Genomic DNA, 19,860 nt, shown 5'->3' with positions numbered 1-19,860 from the left:
TCCTTTAAATCCAGTTCCTCCATTCCCTGGTCAAGAGAACTTTGCCCCCTGCAAGCTTTAGGGACAAAAGAACCTGGGGAATCGAGAAATCATAGAAGAAACTCCACCAAGATTCGAACTTTATCCCAAATTTGAGCACCCAAATGGCCCAAACCCAAAGACCCAAAACCCTCCTTGATTCCTTAGGTGAAGAAATCATCAGAATCCTAACCCCTGTTTCAATCTGCATGTTTCTAGTCGTCCTTTTGGTCTCAATTCTCAACTCAAGCTCTTCACTTTCCGTCACTTCAATCGCAACCATAGCTTACTCAGAAACCAGCTCCGATTCATCCTGGGACAAATTCCTAGGTGCCCTTTTGAATTCCTTAGCATTTGTTGCTGTTGTCACTGTTGCTACCTTCATTTTGGTCCTCTTTTTTTACCTCAGATGCACTAAGTTCTTGAAAATCTACATGGGGTTTTCTTCTTTTGTTGTTTTGGGATTCATGGGCGGTGAAATTGCCTTGTTTTTTATTGAAAAATTCAGTGTCCCCATTGATTGCATTACCTTTTTGGTGCTTTTGTTTAATTTTGCCGTTGTTGGTGTTTTGGCTGTTTTTATGTCAAAAATGGCCATCATTGTGACACAAGGGTACTTGGTTCTGATTGGAATGTTGGTTGCTTATTGGTTTACTCTTTTGCCTGAATGGACTACTTGGGTGTTGTTAGTTGCCTTGGCATTGTATGACCTTGCTGCTGTTTTGTTGCCTGTTGGACCTTTAAGGCTCCTTGTAGAGCTTGCTATGTCAAGGGATGAAGATATCCCGGCCTTGGTTTACGAGGCTAGGCCGGTTACGCATCATGACTCTGCTTCGGGGCCGGTTCAAAGACGGATTTGGAGAGGAAGGCAAAATGTTACACTAGATTCGGAGGATAATTTAAGTTCAAACATAAATGTTAATGTTGTTTCTGATTTGAGTTCTACTGCTAATATTGTTCAAGCCAATCATAGTGGTACAAGAATGGCCAGGGTGGAAGAGGGGCAGGTATCGGAAAGGGATGCTGAGCTTTCGGCACCGTTGATAGATCGCAGAATGGATGGTCAAGACGGTGTGTTGGCTGAAAGCTTGATGCTAGAAGGTATGGGGTTAGGTTCATCCGGTGCTATCAAGCTTGGACTAGGGGATTTCATCTTCTACAGTGTGTTAGTCGGTAGGGCAGCGATGTATGATTTTATGACAGTGTATGCATGTTATCTTGCAATTGTAGCTGGTTTGGGCATTACATTGATGCTGTTGGCATTGTATCAGAAAGCTCTACCGGCTCTTCCAGTGTCGATAGCGCTGGGTGTGTTGTTTTACTTCTTAACAAGGTTCTTACTTGAAGTTTCATTGTACAATGTTCTTTGAATCTTGTGATGTTTTAAAGATTTCATTTTCTTGATCATGATCTATGTGCTTTTCCCATATGACTTGGTATTTCCATTGAAGTTGGTGCAAAATGTTATGCTAAACTCTGTTTATCTATCATTGGAGATCTATATTTGAAGTTGAAATCTTGAAAGAGGTATCTAATTATATTTTGCAAAGAAATGGAATAAATTTTCTGTTTACCTAGGAGAAACCCTAATTTTGTACTGAGGTTTGGGAACTAGTTAGCAATTTGAGAAGCATTCATTAGGGTTCATATTGGTTTTTCTTATTTTATTATTCATTAGGGTTTATGTCGTTCCCACTCTTCATTTATATTTAAGTTTCATTTCTGCACATATTCGGTACACACTCGATTCCAAGTAACACCCAAATAGATTGTGTTGAACTATAGTTTTGTGAAAATCCTTGTTTGATGAGTGTTAGCTCAAAACTTAGAATCAAAATGTTGAACTGGAAATTGATGTAGTAAAGAATACAAGTCCTATATGTATAAACTGCAAAAATTTTGGTCTCTCGATTTCAATATGATTCTCAAAAGTTAAATTTCATCCATGGAAAACAATATTCTTTGTGCATTTAGCAATACAGGAGATCCTTTCTTGGTTTTCTCCACAATTTGCTGTATCAATAGCTTCTCCATTTCATCATCACTACAATCATCTTCACTTACACTCACATCAAGTAGTTCCTGGACCCTTGAAGTTTGATCTTCCGATGTTCTTACCTGATCATAAAATGTTCCATCTGATCTGTTTGCATCGTATTGATCACACCAAGGCAGCTTTTCTTGATGATTATTCCGATCAATGTGAAATGGTGTACCCTCTTCTGTCACCTCTTCATAAGCCTCATTGTATACATGATCTGGAGTTTCCCATGATAATTTCGGGACTTGAGGCTTCGACGTGCAATGGAGATCTTCATTTATTGTGGACTCTCCAATGACGTCGAGTATTTCCATTTGTTATTAGAATTCTTATGCTCTGACTCCATTAGTTTCACCTTCCTCTGGCTGTTCTCGAGGGCTGTCTCAAGTTCTTGTACTTGTTCTTCAAGCCTTGACTGAATCACCTCATGCAAACGCAAGCTCAACTCTCGGGAAGAGACAGCGTAATTTGCAGAATGAGTAGTTGAGGTGCCGCTTCTATCTTCATTAGACATAGATTGAACAAGAGGCCGTCTGGTGACCATATCAGATCTCAATTCACCTTCAGCAAAATCTGCTACAAAATCTGGGTCAATCTGCATGAATTTTCAGCTGTATTATTAGCATATCTGATTCAAACACGATACCAGGAAGCTTAAAGACAGATAAATGTCAAAGCAAACAGCTAAGTGGAATCATCTTCATACAAAAAAAAAGTTGCTCAGACTTTTCTTTTTTTAACGTTTTCATGTCCGACACTCGTGTTTGACACATTCAAACATAGTATAGCAAAGAAAATGAACATTCCCGTATCAATCACTCCGATATTTGAGTCACATAGTTGAGTAGTGTACCGTACCATTTTTCATACTATATATATTAAGAAGGAAAAAATCTATATTGCCGCTTTATACCTCTACTTCAAAACCAAATGTACAGGGACTAAATTGCTCACTTTTATGGTAAATGGGACTTACTTACTTTTCAACTTATAGTACAAGGACCGTAGGTTTTTCATAGAAATCTTCAGTAAGCTGGATAATCCTCCCATGAAACTTTAATTAAGAAATTTATTGAATATAATGAGAAAAAACCATATGAGACCACGTAAAACAAATGCTATGAATAAAATGAATACATTAAACCATTTATATATAAAGCTCAACGGCAATGCTAAGTTAAACACAAGCTTACCTCGACAAAATCAGGCAGTCTACGATCATGATTTGGTACATCCATGTTTAGCCCCAACCTCCCAAGTTAGGCTTCAAGTTCTGCTTCGATTTTACTCATAGATTCCACACTTTCCTCTACCTTCTGATGATATGATCTTCACCATCGAATCTTGCTGAATTATCCGTATTACATTCAAGGGAAGACAAAACCGTTTCCCTGTCCCTGTCGGTAAAGGAATTGTCATCTGTTTCTTGTAATTCATAATTCTCATTGACTAGCTCCTTCACTGTCAATGAATCTTTCATTTCGAGCTCCTCTTGAAAATCTTGAACCAAGTTCTCAGCCTGCTTTAACAATCCTCTCAATTTCTCAACTTCCCTTCTATTTCCTATATAAGAACATATGATTCCGATAGAAATCCCATGACAAAACTGAACCACTCGATCATAACGACCTGTTTCGTATAAAATGGTTAGGCCATACAATTGATTATAGGAGAAAAATTATAAGTACAATGAATGGAATACATAGTTAAAACAAATGCATCGAAGATAATAAGCGACTGAAAGAGTTGCTTTTCTGGTGCAATGGAGAATTCGAGACATATTTATATGCAGAATTGAGAACAAAGAACAAATAAGTTAAATTAAATTAACATAAAGCTTAAGCTCATCTCATTAACTGATATCAGAAAAGATCTTATAAGATGCCAAAACAATAAATGGTTCAACAGGCTTAAACATCCTACCGAGACTTCATTTTTCTCCAAGAACACATATCCTAGAAATTTCCAATGAACAACCCTCCGCTTATAAGGTAAAACTTTAGAAAAAATAAAAAGCACTTATATCAAACACATATCCTTATCTAATAATCGCTCCCAAGTCCGACTAACAAGTATAAGAAACTGTTTCGGATGCAATTTAGTTCATTATAATGAAGGAGAAAAGGTAATCAATTCGATGGTTTATTCCCTTTCTTCGTTGTACTTCAAGAGGTCCAACTAATCAGTAAAATATTTTACCACCCTAATATGCTTTTCTCACCTCCACTCCCAGAAAAGAAAACAATGACAAACGAAAAGAAAGGAACGGTGACACTCTCAAGATTTCATGCAACCGTGTTCATATCTGAAAATGTGATGGCAACATGCTTGTCCTTTTTATCTACACTACGCTATACATACTTTTCATTTACTTCTCTTTCAGTTTCTTACACATTTTGCAAGATAACAAATTTGGAAATTGAAAAGCAGCATTCAGTAATAAGAACAGATTCTTATAGTATTGATATAAAAAGAAGAAAAATTGAAAAAACAATGTAAGAGAAGTACCCCAATGTGAATGAAACTGCTTTTCAGAAGCAATTTTGTAAGAAATGTTTGGCCTTCCATCACGCTCATTTCCACTCTTACATTTCAACTTCTCAGGGAGATCTGGTGAACCGAATTTTGGCAATGGAGAAACCGCGTACACACATCCATTCTTTTCAAAGGCGTCCTGGTTATGCAGTTTATTGTCCTCGATTTTATTTGATCCAATAGAAAAATCACCACTTACTCTGTTGATTACTCGGCTTCCATCGGTTATCAGCAAAGGTCTCAAGATCGGTGTTGCTGGTGACAGAACGGAACTAAGCACGTACTCCTCCATTTTGAGATGTTGCATATGTATTTGAGCCATGAGGCAACTATCTAAGGAGCTTAGTGGTTTAAGTACACGCCCATAAGCATGTTTAGTTTTAAGAAAGCTTCTTTTCCGCATAGACTCGTTAAAAGTCTATTCTAGTGATAGTAGCAGAATCACTACCGCTATCGGCACCTGGCTCTTTTCCAAATTGATCTTCTCTTAGGTTTTCATTTGTCAACGATCCTGGCGATAAACCTGATTGAGAAATCTCATTGCGATCCATGTGATGTGCTGATCTCCCCATCTTTTCACTATCGAAACCACTAGCAGAATCCATTTCAGCAACTGAAGCCACATTTAGTTTGTAAATATCCGAAATTTTCCTATCCGAAAACTCTCTTCCATCTGGGGAAATATCATACCACAGTTTCCTTATCATAGAAAATTTGTGGACTGGATCTTTCCCGGGTACAACCTTCCCAATTCCGGAATCTGCAGAAGAAGCCTCAGGAAATCCATTTCTATCTGTCGTAAGATTTTGCCAAAATTTAGCCAAATATCCAGCAGCAGCTGCCGCAACAAACCATGAACCCATTTCTGCTCGTTCACAGAAATATCGAAAACTATCCGAGCTTGACACCACGAAACTTGACCTTTACATCAATCCTCAACATCCAAAACCTCAAAGCAACAATTTCCATGAAGCTTAACACGGTCTCACAAGTTATACAGCCTTTAGCACGCCAACACAACAGTTAACTAACTAGAGACGAAAACATCGAAACCTTCTTGAATTACAAATCTGACACCTGAATCAACTGAAACAGATTCGCTCCCTTGTCTCCCTGAATCTAAGTTCTCATAGAACACAATGCAATGTACAAAGCTAAGATGACAATCCCTACAACAATTCCAGAAATTTAACAAAGAAAATCGGAATAGAAACAGCCAAATAGATAACTGAAACTACAAACAAATATCAGCTTATTCAAACTATAATTTCCAGGCAATCGAACACTACATCATAAACACGAGCAGCCTAATTAACTGCCAAGGAACCCATATTTATTCAACTGGAAGCAAATTACAACTAAAGCCAAATGAACGAAATCCCATTTCTTAAGACAAACAGCTTAAACGTCAACAAAAGCAACCTCAAAAGGAACACCCAGTTCTGAGAACGATGTGAAAAGCCAAGCTTTACCCATTTGAAAACAATCTAAGAACTGCAGAAGAACAATCAACAAAGAACCAATTCGCACCTAAAATGGACCAAAAAGAAAGGGATTTTACCTCTTTTCTTTTCGTGTTCTTTGAGAATCATATTGAGTATTGAATCAAAATCTAGCAGACCCAAGTTTAAAAGGAAGATGTATTTCTCATTGTTGAATCTTTGAGATCCGATTCCTTGGAAGAATAAGAGCCCTTTGCTCTGGTTATCTAAACAAAGCTACATTCACCTGCATCCCTTGCTGTATCAAAGTAATTTTTAAAGCTTTTTTTTTTCACACTAAAAACATAGGGTTTTTCGATAAATAAATAAATATGAGGATAAACTACACTAGTCTGTCATTCAATATTACATATTCAATTTTAATCACGTAAATTCATAACCTTACAAAATGATCACTAGAGTTATATTTCGTTACCGTTACAGTTACTCAAGGTAAATTTTCACCCGAATCACCATGTGCTTAGTGTAATGGTTAGATGAAAATAAATTGGTATTACTCAGAACGAGAACGAGAACGAGATACACTACTACTCTAAGTCTCTAACAACAAACACTGTATTTTTTACGGTGTATATTATGAAGGTTCTTAGTTATTTAACAATTAATGTTTAAATATTCTAGGGTCGTTAGTGATCGGATTCGAGACCTCTAAAGATAATAATCATCATTTTAATTGCTGAGGTAATTTAGTTCGTGTATAATTTGACACGTTGATAGCATTAGAAAATCAAATTGAAATAAATAAATAAATAAAAATATAAAGGAAGAAGTTAGACCACTGACCACATAGCAATTCGAATCTAATAACTTGCAGTGGTTGCGCCTACCTCTGTGATCATTTAATCGATGTTGATGCAAAACATTAAGTATTAATCGATTAAAATAATTAAATCAAATATTGATAGGGTAGAGTGCACAAATGGTCCCTCGACTATAGGACGATATTTTGTTGAGTCTCCTGACTATTAAAAGTTACAAAATGGTCTCTAGATTGTAGGATGTTACTTTGTTCAGTCCCTTGACTATTAAAAAAGTTACAAAATGATCATCTGAGTATGCATTATGTTCCAAACCCGTCCTTTTCCATTAAAATATTAATGGTTGTCTGAGTTGGACGTTAACATATTGACTGAGATATGATAATCGTTTGAGATTATGAAATTAAATTTTTATCATATCTCAAAATAGCAGATTAACATCTAGCTTAGACTGTTGTCAAATTTTTAATAGAAAAAGGACATGTTTGGAAATAATGAATAGTCGGGTGACCATTTTATAACTTTTAATAATCAAAAGATTAAAAAAGTAACATCCTATAGTCAATAGACCATTTCGTAACTTTTAGTAATTAGGAGACTCAAAAAATCAGAGTTATATAATCAGGGGACCATTTACTTTACCCATATTAATAATAATGTTTTATATGAAATTGTTCTTTTATGTAAGTAGAATTTATATATAAATGACAAGATTTTCGTTAAAATGAAGTATCGATCGATAATTTATTGTCGAGACGTGAAGACCTTTATACTTATATTTTGGTCAAAATATACCATTAGTCCCTATACTTTTACAAAGAAATTTAATTCCGATGCTCATCAAAATTTGTTTTCTATAAATAGCATATAATGAACTTTAGACAAAACAGATACCAGAAATATCGACGATTGAGTTAACTTTGGGTAATTAGGTGTAAGAAAAGTACAAAGGACTATTTTAAATACAATGGCAAAGTTGAGGGGCCTTTGTAACAATTTAGCTATAAATGATCATTCATGTAAAAATCTCATACAATTCATGTCCATAAGCTAAATTCATGTACTGTGTTGCTCCAACTTTTCTTTTCCTCAATAATTTTGTTTTGAGTCTTCGTATTTTCGCACTCTCGTTCGACATTTTCAGCTACGAAACATGCCTTCCAAATACATAGAAAAGCTTGGAAACAGTTAAATATACTAATCTCGAACACGTACTCGTATCCGACACTCACAACAACACCATAGATGAATGCTTAAAGCTCATTTGGAGGAAACTTATATGGGAAAACAGAAAAAGCAAAAGGCATGTAAATCAGAAAGAAAGGAAGTTACTCCAAGGCATTTACAAGATCAGCGAAGTTGAAGACCAGCCAATCAGCTTTTGCCACAACGGGTTCCCGCAGTTGAACACCGGCATAGCAAATAAACAAGTCGGCACCTCCTGGTTTACGGGCCTAGGTTGCAAACCGAAAATAAAATCAAATTAGAAAAAACACATTGAAAAAGCAAAATGCTGCTTGAATATAATGAAGGGATTTAGTTACAAAACCCCCCAGATATTGCCCTTATCCATTGTATAACTCGATAGCCAATAGGTGCTCAACAATATAAAATCAATGAATAGACAATGGACTCGGGATTCTTCTGAGACACCCTGAATAGATTATGGACTCGGGATTTGTCCGAGACACCCTCACCGTCACTCTCTCAAACAAACAACAAGATATGTTTGACACAATTGATAAAGTTGTCGAAGGATGTTGAACATGAAGTGATCTTGCTCTTAAATGAGTCTTTAAGATTCATTAACATTCTGTTTATTGCAATATTCTTATATTAAATGCAAAAGTTAACAGTTAGCATGTTGATTGACTTTATATAGTAACCTTAAAGATTAAATATATAAAGAAAAAGTTTAGATGAACTTTCTAACCTCGAGATCAGTAGCACCATCTCCGATCATGACCAATGCCTTGTATCCCTTAACCTGGAACGTTTCTTACTCAGGCCCAGCTATAGAACTTTTTGCCAGCCGATACAGAAAACTGCAACAAAACTCACCTTTCTTATTTGTTGAACAGCAGTAGCTTTTCCTCCACTCCTTGAAGTAGGCTCGTTAGCATCGAATCCCAGAAACTCTCCAGAACTTCCAAAGATCAGCTGATTGGAAAAAATGTTTTCTTGTGGAATTCCGAGGATTGATGCAACAGGCTACAAAAGAGTTTCTCAATTAACTATTGAAGATTATATTAATATCAAATAACATGGCGCTTTCAGTAGTAAGGAACCTACATGCTGTATAATTACTCTAAACTGATAAAGCAGATCATCTGATACCGCATTGTTTGGTTGCAAAACAAAGACCCATTCATTTACCTGTATCATTTGCAACGTGTCTAATTGTTTAATTGTTTTCCAATGTTCAGGATCTTAAGTTCGAGTTTTCATTTTCAATACCATCGGAATATTGCAAGTGATTTCAGATACATGTTCATTAAAACAGAAAATGAAACCATACGAATGCCTTAACAGAAGGAAGTAAAACATAGATAGCCTTTCAAGAATTTAGAAGCATAGTTGCATACATTGATCATTTGGCGGAAGCCCCCAGAAATTAGATAAACATCTGTATTCCTAGACTTCAGCTTCTTGACTAGTTCTTCTATGCCGGGAGAAATCCTACAGATCAATAAGAAGAATCATGAACACGGGCTTAAATCATCATGTAGAACAAAAGACAAAAAAATGGCAAACACAAAAAAAAATGGTTAATTCATCGTGAAGTTGATGCCCTGGAATTTTAGAGACAAATGGTTATAAGCTCTGGGATTTTGCTCATTATAATGTAGCAGCATTAAAATAACAGGGAAAACATTACAACTAAAACAGAATATAACAAGAAGTCACGTTATTTAAAGCAAATATTGAACATATGGCAGTACAAAAATTGCAAGGTTAATTCGAATTATGGCTAGTTAGCACAACGAGCTAATATGACACTACTAACTATCCATAACCAAGAAGCATTGTGATCATTCGAACATATCAAGATATAATCAAGCCAGTGAAGTATGAGTCTCGTACCTTGGGGGACTTTTGTCGAGATAATCCTGGACTTGAGATAGAGAGGGTTTGAATAAAGATAATCGGGCAGATAAGGCCTCCTCGAAAGGAACAGAACCACCCATCGCTCTACCCAAAAAAAAGAAAAAAAGAATCAACCATTTATGATCCACAACACCAAAGGAATTGAAGTAATTCAATAATGTGGGCAAAGAACCTGGCAGTCCATTCCGCAACAGCCTTTCCAGCCCCGCAAAATTCTGCAAGTTCATCAATGCCCTCATCTACGCATACTGTGCTATCCACATCAAAGCACACTGCATCAGCACTTCTCCAAAGCTTAAGAACCTCTGGAATGTAATAAAGGAGAGTATCAATAAAGGAAATCATAAGTACTATCACAAGCCACATAAAAGTTAATCTATATTACTCAAACTCAGGTTTGACTATCAAATAGTATATGTCTGATATGAGTATTATCAGAGTTTCCCCAAGTTTTTTTAAATAGTTTGCTTGATCCTTGGAGATCATGTCCCCCCCTATTCACGTGTTGAACAAAGTGACAGACACGGATACTTTAAGAAAAACGAAAGTCGGAGCATTCTAACTTTAAAATTAAACCCCTTTCTTGTTTTCATCCAATATTTTTAGGGGGACCTCAATTAAAGCAATATATGAAGCCAACCACTTGAAATTTATGTGACAAGAACCTTTGGAAGGCTGCTTATTATCAATGTGGCCAGAAGTTGAGGGTTCAAACGGTTGAATTGAAGCAGCAAACGAACCAACGACTTAGGACGTTTCATCATCCAAACTTGACCCTGATTCAAGTTTTTCCTGATGTGCAAGGAAAATGTAGGGAGAAAAGCAGAGTAATGCCGCCTACAAGAAGCTCGAATCGGAATGATCCGTGAACCCACCAATCCTTCCATCAAAATAATTTAATCTGTCTCCAACAATCCAAAACAGCAATGAAGAAATCTTCCAATACCACCAAAAGAATCAACTAACTATCCATATCCAGATTGAAAAATATCCAAGCACAACACTAATAAAGTGAAGTTCTCACATTTTCTCAGAAACCCAATAGAGGAAAACACTGAAAGGATTTATCATCACCATAGATGAAGAGAAAGACGGATAAACAAGAAACACTAAACATTAAAAATGCAGAAAATAACAAGGAAAATAAAAAAAAGTGATGCAAATGACAACCCAGATTGAGAAAACGTCCAAATACAACATTAGCGAATCAAAATTCTCAGAAATCCAATAAACGAAAACTGAGAAGGGAATTATCACCGCCATAGATGAAGGGGAAGGAAACATGCAGAAAATGAACAAGGAAGGCAAAACGGAGCTTACCGTTGAGGGTTTAAAGATGTAGAAGATTGGAATTGAATGGAGATTTGTTGTTACTGCTTTCGGATCTCTTCTTGTGTATTGATAAGTATGTTCTTCCGAGTTGTTGGAATATGATTCTCCTAAGCGTAAACTACCTATATAGTCATTAAACTATAAGAACCATTTTATTCTAGACACTAAATAAAAACATTTTATAATCAAGTCACTAAACTTAAGAAATTCAATCAATTAAATCACCGTTAATAAAATTATTGATGGGAAAATATTGAAGATTATTATAATAATATATTTATTTAATTTTATTTTAATTTAAATAAATAATACTTAATTTATCTCAAATTGGTACAAAATTAGAAGAACGCATAATAACAAAGATCAAATATAATCCAATCATATAAATTTTATGAGACAACCTCTAATATGACAATTAGATCAATAATGATAACTTTACTTTTGAAACAATAATTCATCCAAGACAAGGTCAACAATTTGATTTATCTTTTCTATTTAATTTTTTTCCTTCCGGTTTCATCTTGACTAATACGAACCGATCAAGGTTGCACACTTTACCTTGGTGGGTAAATCCTTCGACAAGAATTTTCTGCATACACAAACTCGAACTCGAGACCTGCTTTAATAATATCAAACTACTTCCCACTTAAACCAACCCTATTATTTCCCGACAAGAATTAATATAATGCAGGATCCAAATGCAAATTAAATTTTATAAAACAAATGTGTCCAAGTCTGACACAAGTATGTACACTTGTTTTGTAAGATTTATACGTAATCGAACCGTAGTATCATTTTTCCATGTACAAGCCCTAAATATGTGTAGGGCACATATACTTTAAGAAAAATAAACAATCAAAGAAACATAGACCAAAGGTTCTCAAATATTTGGGGAGCCTCCATGTGATGCAATAGGCGAATATACGGCTGCTTAGACCTACAATAAATGAAGCATTATGTTATTATAGTTAGTTAAATTTAAATCAACTTAAAAATTTAAATTAATCAAATTAACGAGTATAAATTTTTCAACTTGAGGCAAATTGAACTTTTAAAATTAAAATATAAAAAACGATTAAAAATTAAAATATAATTATTTTCAATAGAAAAATAAATTAATAAATTGATACTTCAACTAAAATACTCAAATTTCCAAAAAAAAATTGTAAAAATCTTTCCATAAAATTACAAAAGAATCATATTAGAAAGTATAAATTTACAAAAATTATAAATATATAATTTCCATAAAATTTCTTTAAAATTATATAATAATCATAGCCCAACCCGACCTGACCCGACTTATTTTCTATGAACCAACACAAGAGTTAAAAGCAAAATAAATCAAATTATAGCCAAGCTTCGAGTCGAGCTCAAATTTGTTTTACACCTTGAGCTCAACTCGATTACACCCCTAACTGCAAACTTAAATCAAAAAAAGAAAAGAAAAAAGAAGTACGAATCACCTTCATAAGTACAGTGGTAAATTTACTTGTTAACCTTTTTGAATTTATTTACAAAGTATGCAGTCAATGTTCTTACCAAGTGTTGCAGACACTATTCCCAATCAGCATCAAAGAACCCGGCATCTCTCATCTCAGAGTAATATGCATTGTCCAACAGAAAATCCTCTTCCTGCTCATCAAAAAATTTGTGTTTATCTTTACTGCACAATCAGGGTGGAAACCATTAAAGACAGTTACCGATGTGTGGGAAAAGATTACCTGGAAAAAGTCGGCTAGGAAAGTTGTATACAGGAAAGGGAGATAAAGCGAGTGATAGTAGATGACTACAAAATAGTACAACCTGAAGAAAAGAAGCAGCATGTTATAACATGAAAAGCCTACTTTGTCTCTTTCTACTGAATATGGATATCAGATGTCAATCTATGTTACTCGGACTTGGTTATAAGTGTTGGATATGAATACCCATCCAACATCAGATTGGATTGGTTTTAGGGTCAGGTCAATTCTGGCTCTAAAATTTTCAAGTCATTTTGGTTTCGTTCAAATTTGGGTCCGGCTATTGGTTTTTCTTTCTTCTAGTTGGATAATTTCGGGTAGCTTGTTCAGGTCAGGACATTTCAAGTTCAAGTTAATTAGGTTTAGGTCAGATGGGTCCACGTTGTTGATTGGGTTTTCGGATTTGGATCGAAATTGAAAGGTATATTTGAGAAACATGCATGTTTGAATATAAAACATAATGAGTTGGAGCGAAATAATCGACAATTATTCGGCATCAGATGCTGCATTCAGAGGAAAAGAGAAAAACACAACCTACCAACTACTAAAGCCTACTCCAATAGCAGCCAGCCCCGAACTAAACAGTGCAATACCATTAACAGCAAACATGATAACTACGTAGTTGTAGAATGCGGGTCGAGCTGCACAGTTTGAAAAAATGTTGACGAGTTATAGAATGCTGGTGCAATCGAGAAAAAAGGCTCTGTATATAATTGAAAATGTACTCACGGGGCAATCTCTGTTTCCATTTTGAGAAATGCACAAACAAGATGTAGCCATAAACAGCAGTGAGTAATAATTTTTGAATGATCCACAACCCCCACTTCATTCGGTGAGGGCCTCCAACATCATCAATGAAGAGTGGGACCCCAAATCCAAAAATATAGATTGCCTGCAAAATGATCACAAAAGAAAGAAGGCTGAAAATAACACAAGTGAAATTGATTAGTAGAACAGTTCACAAAATGGTCCGTCTGCTTGTGTGAACTATCAGTATACCTAATAAATTAAAATCCCATGAATCCATCGTTCCAAAGTAGAAGAATAATCTTGTACAGCTCAGTTTAGGTCTGTTCCGAAAGTTACAAAAGATTTGGAACAATGGCCTTAGTTCTTCTAGTTTTTTTTTCTGGATAAAATATAAAGATCATCCAAATAGCTCCCCTGCCCCTGACTTCTCAAGTTTACCCAAAAAGGGAAAATCACATGTTATTGATGAATGCTGACACTACAGAGAACAACTACCTCAACAATTTAGCATTGTCAACTGACATTGAAAAGTTACCTTGAGAAGCATGTCAATGGCAACAATGATCCCTGAGATAGTGAAAATACGTGCCAAAGCTTCCCGCCCATTAGCATAACTCTCCTGAAGTAAAAACCCACCAAACTAATCTCTAAACATAACAACCCAGAGGTGGTTAATAGTGACAGAAGATTCCAAGCAATCTCCCTTCCATTAGCACATTGCCATAACTGTTCATTAATCAAGTTTAACAATCAGAAACTAATAAAAATCAGCTCCAAACAATGTTTTAAAGTTTCAATTGTGAGTGAAACAATAAGAACTTTTGGATGCTTTCAATTATCATATCCATACCTTATATGCAAAAGGTTAGAAAAAGTTTAAATCAACTACTCGGACTCAGGTATGAGTTTCGAATAAAAGCCTGTCTGACTCTGACATATCTACAATATATTTTTAAAGGTTTTTCATGTACTAGACACGCATATTAGATACATATACTTCATTAGAAACAAAGAATTTCGGAGTAAGATAGCTTTAAATAGAACTCCATTTGATTGTTACTTCTCCTATTTGCATTTTGCTTAAAAATTACTAAATCAAGAAGCTAACCAAAACCAAGAAAAACATATTTATTCAAAACTGACTAAGCATAAGTTGTAAGGCTTATTCACAATCTTCTGATTTGTCATCATCCTTTGATAAATTATCAACATATGCTAATAAAATCAAATTTCTTTTCTTAAAACTTTATTCACCAAATTTACAGTAACAAAAAGGAATAAAAGAGCAAAAGAAATTTCGATAAAGCTCGCAATAAAATCCAAAACGACATATGCGTTTTTAATGGGGAAAAAACAAATAGGAGATATACCTGGAGAAAGCACCAAGCTAGGTTAAGTCCGGCAGCAAGCCAGAGAAGGGCATAATAGGAAATCAAAACGTACGACCTTCCGTTCCTCAGCTTCTCAACGTTCTTCTTAGCGTTCACCGCCAGGTAAACCACGAAAAGAAGCGCCGAACCCGCCAAAACGGCGTCGTACCAGAAGCCGTGGCACTGACGATCATATTGAGCAGCTTGGCCGTTGGTTTCGGGGATCGGGGGCTGGGAAACTGAAGAGTTTGTGACTAATTGGCGGATGTTGTCTTGCATCTCGGGAGATATGGGAGAGGAATTCCCTAGAAATAACGGCACAAATTGAAAATTGGGGATTTAATCGATAGAGTAAATAAGCTTGTCAAATGTGACTTCAACTTGTAGTTGGAGTTTCATTTTATAAAGATCGGTCGCAGTTTCACAATGATTATTAATATTGAATATTAAAAATTTAAAATAATATATACATTGTGTTGAGTTTTAATTATTAAAAGTTTTATTTTATTTTATTAAAATTAAAAAATATTTAAAATTATAAAAAAAATTATAAATATAACTGGAAAGTATAATTATGACATTTTTCTATAACTATTCACATAAAAATTAGTCATCTAAATCACAGAAGAACTAAAGAAGGAAAATATTAAAAAACCTAATCAAAATGCTCGAATAAAATAAATATATGAAGTTACTGAAAGACCACCAATAAATCACAAATTAGAGTCAAACGACGTGAGAAAACTATTTACGAACACAAAAGACATATCTAAATCAATCCGAGTACAATGCTTAGAAGATCAATATGACAACAAAATAATCCTATTTTGATCAATCGTGATGATATTAAATCTAATCATGAGAAAAATAAATGAAAATAATGGCCACCAGCTGAAAAAATTCAAAAGACAGAGAAAAATGTGTCAGCAGATATAAACATACCGGTCGGACCCAAGAAAAGAAACGAGCCTGTTGGTTGTTGAGGTCAACCAAGTCCTGCTCTCGACCTCGAAACAGCCACTGCAGCAGCTGATTGCTCGGTTCTGTCCCACCACTCTTTGATGCAGCCTCTCTGGAAGCCCAATCAGCCTCTATCTCATTCTGTCTGAGCCTCGTAACAGGAATGCCAATCAAACGGCTTACAAGCTTTGCAATATGTTCAGGCCTAACCGATGGACCGACTGTCGTGCTGAGCTCTCAAATTTGCGCAAGCTTCATCAACTGAGTCGATAGCCTTGTTGGGAAGATGGCGTCCTGAATAAAAAAAACAATAACAAAGCAACTAAGTATCGAGTGAAAGTACTAATATTCTGAGCGCTAGAGCATGAATTGTTACAAGGAAACCTGCTATATACCAGTAATACAGCGATTGATAACTGTGCTGCCACCCCTAGGGCTCGGTCTTGAAGACTAAAACCACGGTGACCCTCATATCTTTCTTTCAGACCTCGAAGGAGGCAGACATATCCGCAACGCTCAGTTCAGCTACATAAACCTGTTGGAACCTTTGTTCAAATGTGGCATCCTTCTCGACAAACTTCCTATATTCCTCAAGTGTCATCGCACCAATGCGTTGAAGTTGACCCTGAGCAAGCATAGGCTTAAAGAGGTTAGTTATCCCTGAGAACTGAATACTAAATGGATTTCATCGATGAAGAGAATCACTTTTCCTTCAGCTTCCTCGACTTCTTTCAATACAACCTTCAATCTTTTCTCTAAATCACATCGATATTTTGCTCCGGAAAACAATGTGCCCAAATCCAAGGTGACAACTCTCACATCACTGAGATTACTAGGAACATCTCCTCTCACAATTCTGAGACAAACCCTCTACAACTACAGTTTTACCAAACACCAGGTTCACCAATGAGAACAAGTTCTTAGTCTCCTAGTGAGGTTCCAGGCAACCCTTTGGATGACCTCGTCTCAACCAATCACCAGATCAAGTTTCCCTACCTGCTCTACAAGATCTCTTCCGTAAGTCTTCAAAGCTTGAAATGTACTGTCCCCTGAAGCACTCTCCACCTTCTTCCCTTCATTTCCTCAGCTTCTCGACTTCGAATTTCTCTCTGGCCGGAGCAACACCAGCTTCCTTTATCAAATCAGCTATCTGGGAATCTTCAAGAAGGCCGATAATCAACTGATCATAAGCCAAATTGGTGTAACCGTGGGCCTTTTCTGCAGCATGTGCACGGTGGATTACCTTAACAAGCGAAGTACTTGCGGGGATTCCATCCAGGGTAGGCGACTGTGATGGCAGCTTCTTCAAGGCCTGATTGAACAACCTCTTGGCGGCTTGCACGGCAGTTTATTATTGATGTCTCATTAAAATAACAGGGATGAAACGAGGAGACGGGAGGGGCTTTGGATAATGAAAGTACACATTCAAAACGACGTTACCAAATCTGCTTCGTGGTCTTTCACATTTAAACCCCAAATAAAAGGTTATGATCTTTTACACTGTTAAAAATATTGTAACAAAATCAAACAAAACAAAATTCAGAGAACCTAACAAGTCATACCTGAAACAACGTAAAAGCAATAATGGCTCAAAGTTGCAGCAAGCAAATATGCTGACCAGGTAATAGGTGTTAGGATTCGATGGTTTTCCTAAGCAATTCAGTATACAACATGATAACCTTTCTTGATAAAATAATTTAACTTGAGCAAGTTTCAGTTTTGATGTCCGAATACCACACCATCTAATAATTCATGTCAAAAGAATATAAATCATACACGTTTTATCAACTTGCTGATATCTATCCCTAAAGATAAAAACCACCCTACTCTCCTTGGCATCCCAGGCTTCAAAGCCTTTGATTTTGGTGCCGAAACAAGAGGTCCATGGCATTTCGAATTCCCCTGCACCATCGTGTGAAACGATCTCGATCCTGCGGCTGAGCCTTGAGCTGAGGGTGTTCTTGGAAGCCCTCCTTGAGTGCCGAACAAGTGCTTTTTCTAAACAACAAATCAGTACGAGATATGAAAATTCCACCAGTTGAGAAAAAACCACATGCTTACATGCCAGATATAAGAAGAAAAAGGCTAAAGCCGATGTTTAAGTTAATAAGGAATCGAACTAAAATAAAATATTATCAACCGAACCCGCTATTGATGTTTAAGTTACTAATCCAACATAAGGACCAAGGAAAAATAATATATGAGGCAATGCAAAAAGACACAAATTGTAACTCACCTCTGCAACAGAAAACGCATGAGGCCTCAATGCCAATGGCAAACTAGTGTGATCAACTTGATCCAATATGGGTGAGAAACTAGTGCAATCAAATGATAGGTGTCACAGAAACATAGGCAATATATATATTAAATATCAAATGAAAAAGACATTATTGCACTTGATATTTGTAATGATAGATCTAACCAAATATGACCATGTGAGACAACTTGCATGGACTACATGACCAGAATGCCGAGAGCCATACCAATTTATGTCATTCAAATCGGTGTCTTTGGGTTTCATAGCGAAACCTGCTTTCTCAGGAAGGTTCTGAATTTTTATAACGATTTCAAATCTCGATCTCGTATCGTCCTGCAATAAAATTATGTTTGATGTGTAAAATCAGAATATAATACATACAATGAATGAAGCATATAAGAAACAACGGGCATTCTAAACACTTAAAGCATCAATCTAACCCCTGATACGTACGTTATATGAGTTTGATTGAAGATATTGGTTAATAGAGTTTCCAGCCCTCTCAACACTTCCAGCAGCAGGAGTGCATACAACCATTTTTTTTCTTACCATGGCATCAACATCATGTTTGTAAATCTTTGTAGTCCCACTCTCCACCTTCATGCCTTCATATAATTTCCATTCTATAGTGAAAAGCATAGTGTTTGTACATATTATTTCCTTTACATCTAAGCACTAACAGAATGAGCAACAAGAAAAGCATTTACCTAATATTGGCAAAAAGTCAATATTGAAATATGATCCATCATCACTTGATCATATCACAACCATCCAACCAGACAAAACAAGGAACCAAAAAGCAAACTTTAGATCATTAAATGCAAGATGAAAATTAACTGTAACACTCTACACCAGTACGACACACAGTCGACTAATGAGAGTGTCCACGGAACCACCGAGTGACTAACCAACAAATTTCCTTGATCATACTCACTTGAAATTAAAGCTTTATGTGTAAATACTTGCAATAAAATAGTTTAATAAAACCATATAAAAAAATTTTATAGTCGGGAGCTCCACAATTACAAAATAAATCAAATATACTGACCAGGTTTTTAAACAATTTACGACTCAAATTACAAAATAGAAACTTTGAGTACATGCCCTCTAGAAATTTGAGACGTACTCTGCTCTGTTGTTTGATCTGGATTTCTTCTAGTCAAAAGGCTCCTCTACTAATCTTCACCTAATTTGCGTAAGGAAACAAATTCCAAACACTGAGCTAACTAGCCCAGAGCCACACTAACAACTAAAATACTAACAGGGGTACATTTACAACATACTTTAATAGTTGAAAACAATTCAATGCATCATCAAAAACATTAGTGAGTATCCTTGCGATACTCACTCTCTACGCTATGGTAGACATCATGGTACAGCTGAGGGATTTCTGTATCTCGGAGCTCACGCACCCCTCTAGTCTATTGAGGATATGGCCCTTGGAATTCTACATCGGACACCATACCCCCGACTAGCCCACCCCTCGCGAG

The 19,860-nt window shown here is 36.0% G+C and overlaps 5 protein-coding genes, 1 long non-coding RNA gene and 2 pseudogenes across 10 annotated transcripts; 1 reads left to right on the top strand and 7 right to left on the bottom strand.

Annotated features, from left to right (window-relative positions):
- Positions 1-32: 32 nt before the first annotated feature.
- LOC120199125 (presenilin-like protein At2g29900) lies at positions 33-1,428 on the top strand. The gene has a single exon (XM_039200323.1). It carries the CDS (start codon positions 144-146, stop codon positions 1,386-1,388), a length of 1,245 nt encoding a protein of 414 aa, XP_039056254.1. The 5' UTR covers positions 33-143; the 3' UTR covers positions 1,389-1,428.
- Positions 1,429-1,898: 470 nt separating this feature from the next.
- Positions 1,899-6,347, bottom strand: LOC120199124. 3 transcript variants are annotated; one of them, XM_039200320.1, is made up of 4 exons: positions 6,156-6,347; positions 4,568-5,763; positions 3,253-3,688; positions 1,899-2,654 (listed from the first exon to the last, which is right to left on the bottom strand). In XM_039200320.1, exons 2-3 carry the CDS (start codon positions 4,995-4,997, stop codon positions 3,369-3,371), a joined length of 750 nt encoding a protein of 249 aa, XP_039056251.1. In that variant the 5' UTR covers positions 4,998-5,763; positions 6,156-6,347; the 3' UTR covers positions 1,899-2,654; positions 3,253-3,368. The 3 variants fall into 3 exon arrangements, with proteins under 3 accessions (XP_039056251.1, XP_039056252.1, XP_039056253.1); XM_039200321.1 differs by having other exon boundaries at positions 4,568-5,713; XM_039200322.1 differs by having other exon boundaries at positions 4,568-5,671.
- Positions 1,951-3,297, bottom strand: LOC120199104. The gene is made up of 3 exons (XM_039200302.1): positions 3,253-3,297; positions 2,415-2,654; positions 1,951-2,310 (listed from the first exon to the last, which is right to left on the bottom strand). Exons 1-3 carry the CDS (start codon positions 3,295-3,297, stop codon positions 1,951-1,953), a joined length of 645 nt encoding a protein of 214 aa, XP_039056233.1.
- A 1,580-nt stretch (positions 6,348-7,927) lies between the features above and the next one.
- On the bottom strand, positions 7,928-11,345 carry LOC120199123 (phosphoserine phosphatase, chloroplastic-like). Its single transcript, XM_039200319.1, is given in 9 exon segments — positions 7,928-8,308; positions 8,788-8,841; positions 8,916-9,065; positions 9,440-9,533; positions 9,939-10,046; positions 10,135-10,267; positions 10,628-10,702; positions 10,705-10,863; positions 11,283-11,345. Coding segments are annotated over 8 exon segments (885 nt in total). The 5' UTR covers positions 10,850-10,863; positions 11,283-11,345; the 3' UTR covers positions 7,928-8,182.
- Positions 11,346-12,846: 1,501 nt separating this feature from the next.
- Positions 12,847-15,500, bottom strand: LOC120199122 (annotated as a pseudogene).
- A 505-nt stretch (positions 15,501-16,005) lies between these two features.
- LOC120199103 lies at positions 16,006-17,461 on the bottom strand (annotated as a pseudogene).
- A 333-nt stretch (positions 17,462-17,794) lies between these two features.
- On the bottom strand, positions 17,795-18,816 carry LOC120199120. 3 transcript variants are annotated; one of them, XM_039200318.1, is made up of 3 exons: positions 18,597-18,816; positions 18,350-18,428; positions 17,795-18,105 (listed from the first exon to the last, which is right to left on the bottom strand). In XM_039200318.1, the coding sequence occupies exons 1-3, from the start codon at positions 18,632-18,634 to the stop codon at positions 17,884-17,886; spliced, it is 339 nt and encodes a 112-aa protein (XP_039056249.1). In that variant the 5' UTR covers positions 18,635-18,816; the 3' UTR covers positions 17,795-17,883. The 3 variants fall into 3 exon arrangements, with proteins under 3 accessions (XP_039056249.1, XP_039056247.1, XP_039056248.1); XM_039200316.1 differs by having other exon boundaries at positions 17,795-18,111; positions 18,350-18,430; positions 18,511-18,815; XM_039200317.1 differs by having other exon boundaries at positions 17,795-18,111; positions 18,597-18,815.
- Positions 18,817-18,919: 103 nt separating this feature from the next.
- On the bottom strand, positions 18,920-19,111 carry LOC120199096. The gene is made up of 2 exons (XR_005523420.1): positions 19,078-19,111; positions 18,920-18,993 (listed from the first exon to the last, which is right to left on the bottom strand). It is a non-coding gene; the product is annotated as an uncharacterized LOC120199096 (long non-coding RNA).
- Between the last annotated feature and the right edge of the window lie 749 nt (positions 19,112-19,860).

Source organism: Hibiscus syriacus, unplaced genomic scaffold, assembly GCF_006381635.1.
Source record: "Hibiscus syriacus cultivar Baekdansim isolate YM2019G1 unplaced genomic scaffold, ASM638163v2 tig00005352_pilon, whole genome shotgun sequence".
NCBI lineage: Eukaryota > Viridiplantae > Streptophyta > Magnoliopsida > Malvales > Malvaceae > Hibiscus > Hibiscus syriacus.
The sequence above is the reverse complement of the archived record's forward strand: the minus strand, read 5'-3'. Positions and strand labels throughout refer to the sequence as shown.

Coding starts and splice junctions, on each gene's coding strand:
- LOC120199125 (XM_039200323.1), top strand. CDS start 144: ATGGCCCAAACCCAAAGACCCAAAACCCTCCTTGATTCCTTAGGTGAA.
- LOC120199104 (XM_039200302.1), bottom strand. CDS start 3,297: ATGGATGTACCAAATCATGATCGTAGACTGCCTGATTTTGTCGAG. Junction 2,655..3,252: donor GACTGCCTGATTTTGTCGAG/GTAAGCTTGTGT, acceptor AAATTCATGCAG/ATTGACCCAGATTTTGTAGC. Junction 2,311..2,414: donor TCGAGAACAGCCAGAGGAAG/GTGAAACTAATG, acceptor TGCACGTCGAAG/CCTCAAGTCCCGAAATTATC.
- LOC120199124 (XM_039200320.1), bottom strand. CDS start 4,997: ATGCGGAAAAGAAGCTTTCTTAAAACTAAACATGCTTATGGGCGTGTA. Junction 3,689..4,567: donor GCAGTTTCATTCACATTGGG/GTACTTCTCTTA, acceptor TATACGAAACAG/GTCGTTATGATCGAGTGGTT.
- LOC120199120 (XM_039200316.1), bottom strand. CDS start 18,564: ATGCAAGTTGTCTCACATGGTCATATTTGGTTAGATCTATCATTACAA. Junction 18,431..18,510: donor ATCTATCATTACAAATATCA/AGTGCAATAATG, acceptor TTTGATTGCACT/AGTTTCTCACCCATATTGGA. Junction 18,112..18,349: donor ATGCGTTTTCTGTTGCAGAG/GTGAGTTACAAT, acceptor TTTGTTGTTTAG/AAAAAGCACTTGTTCGGCAC.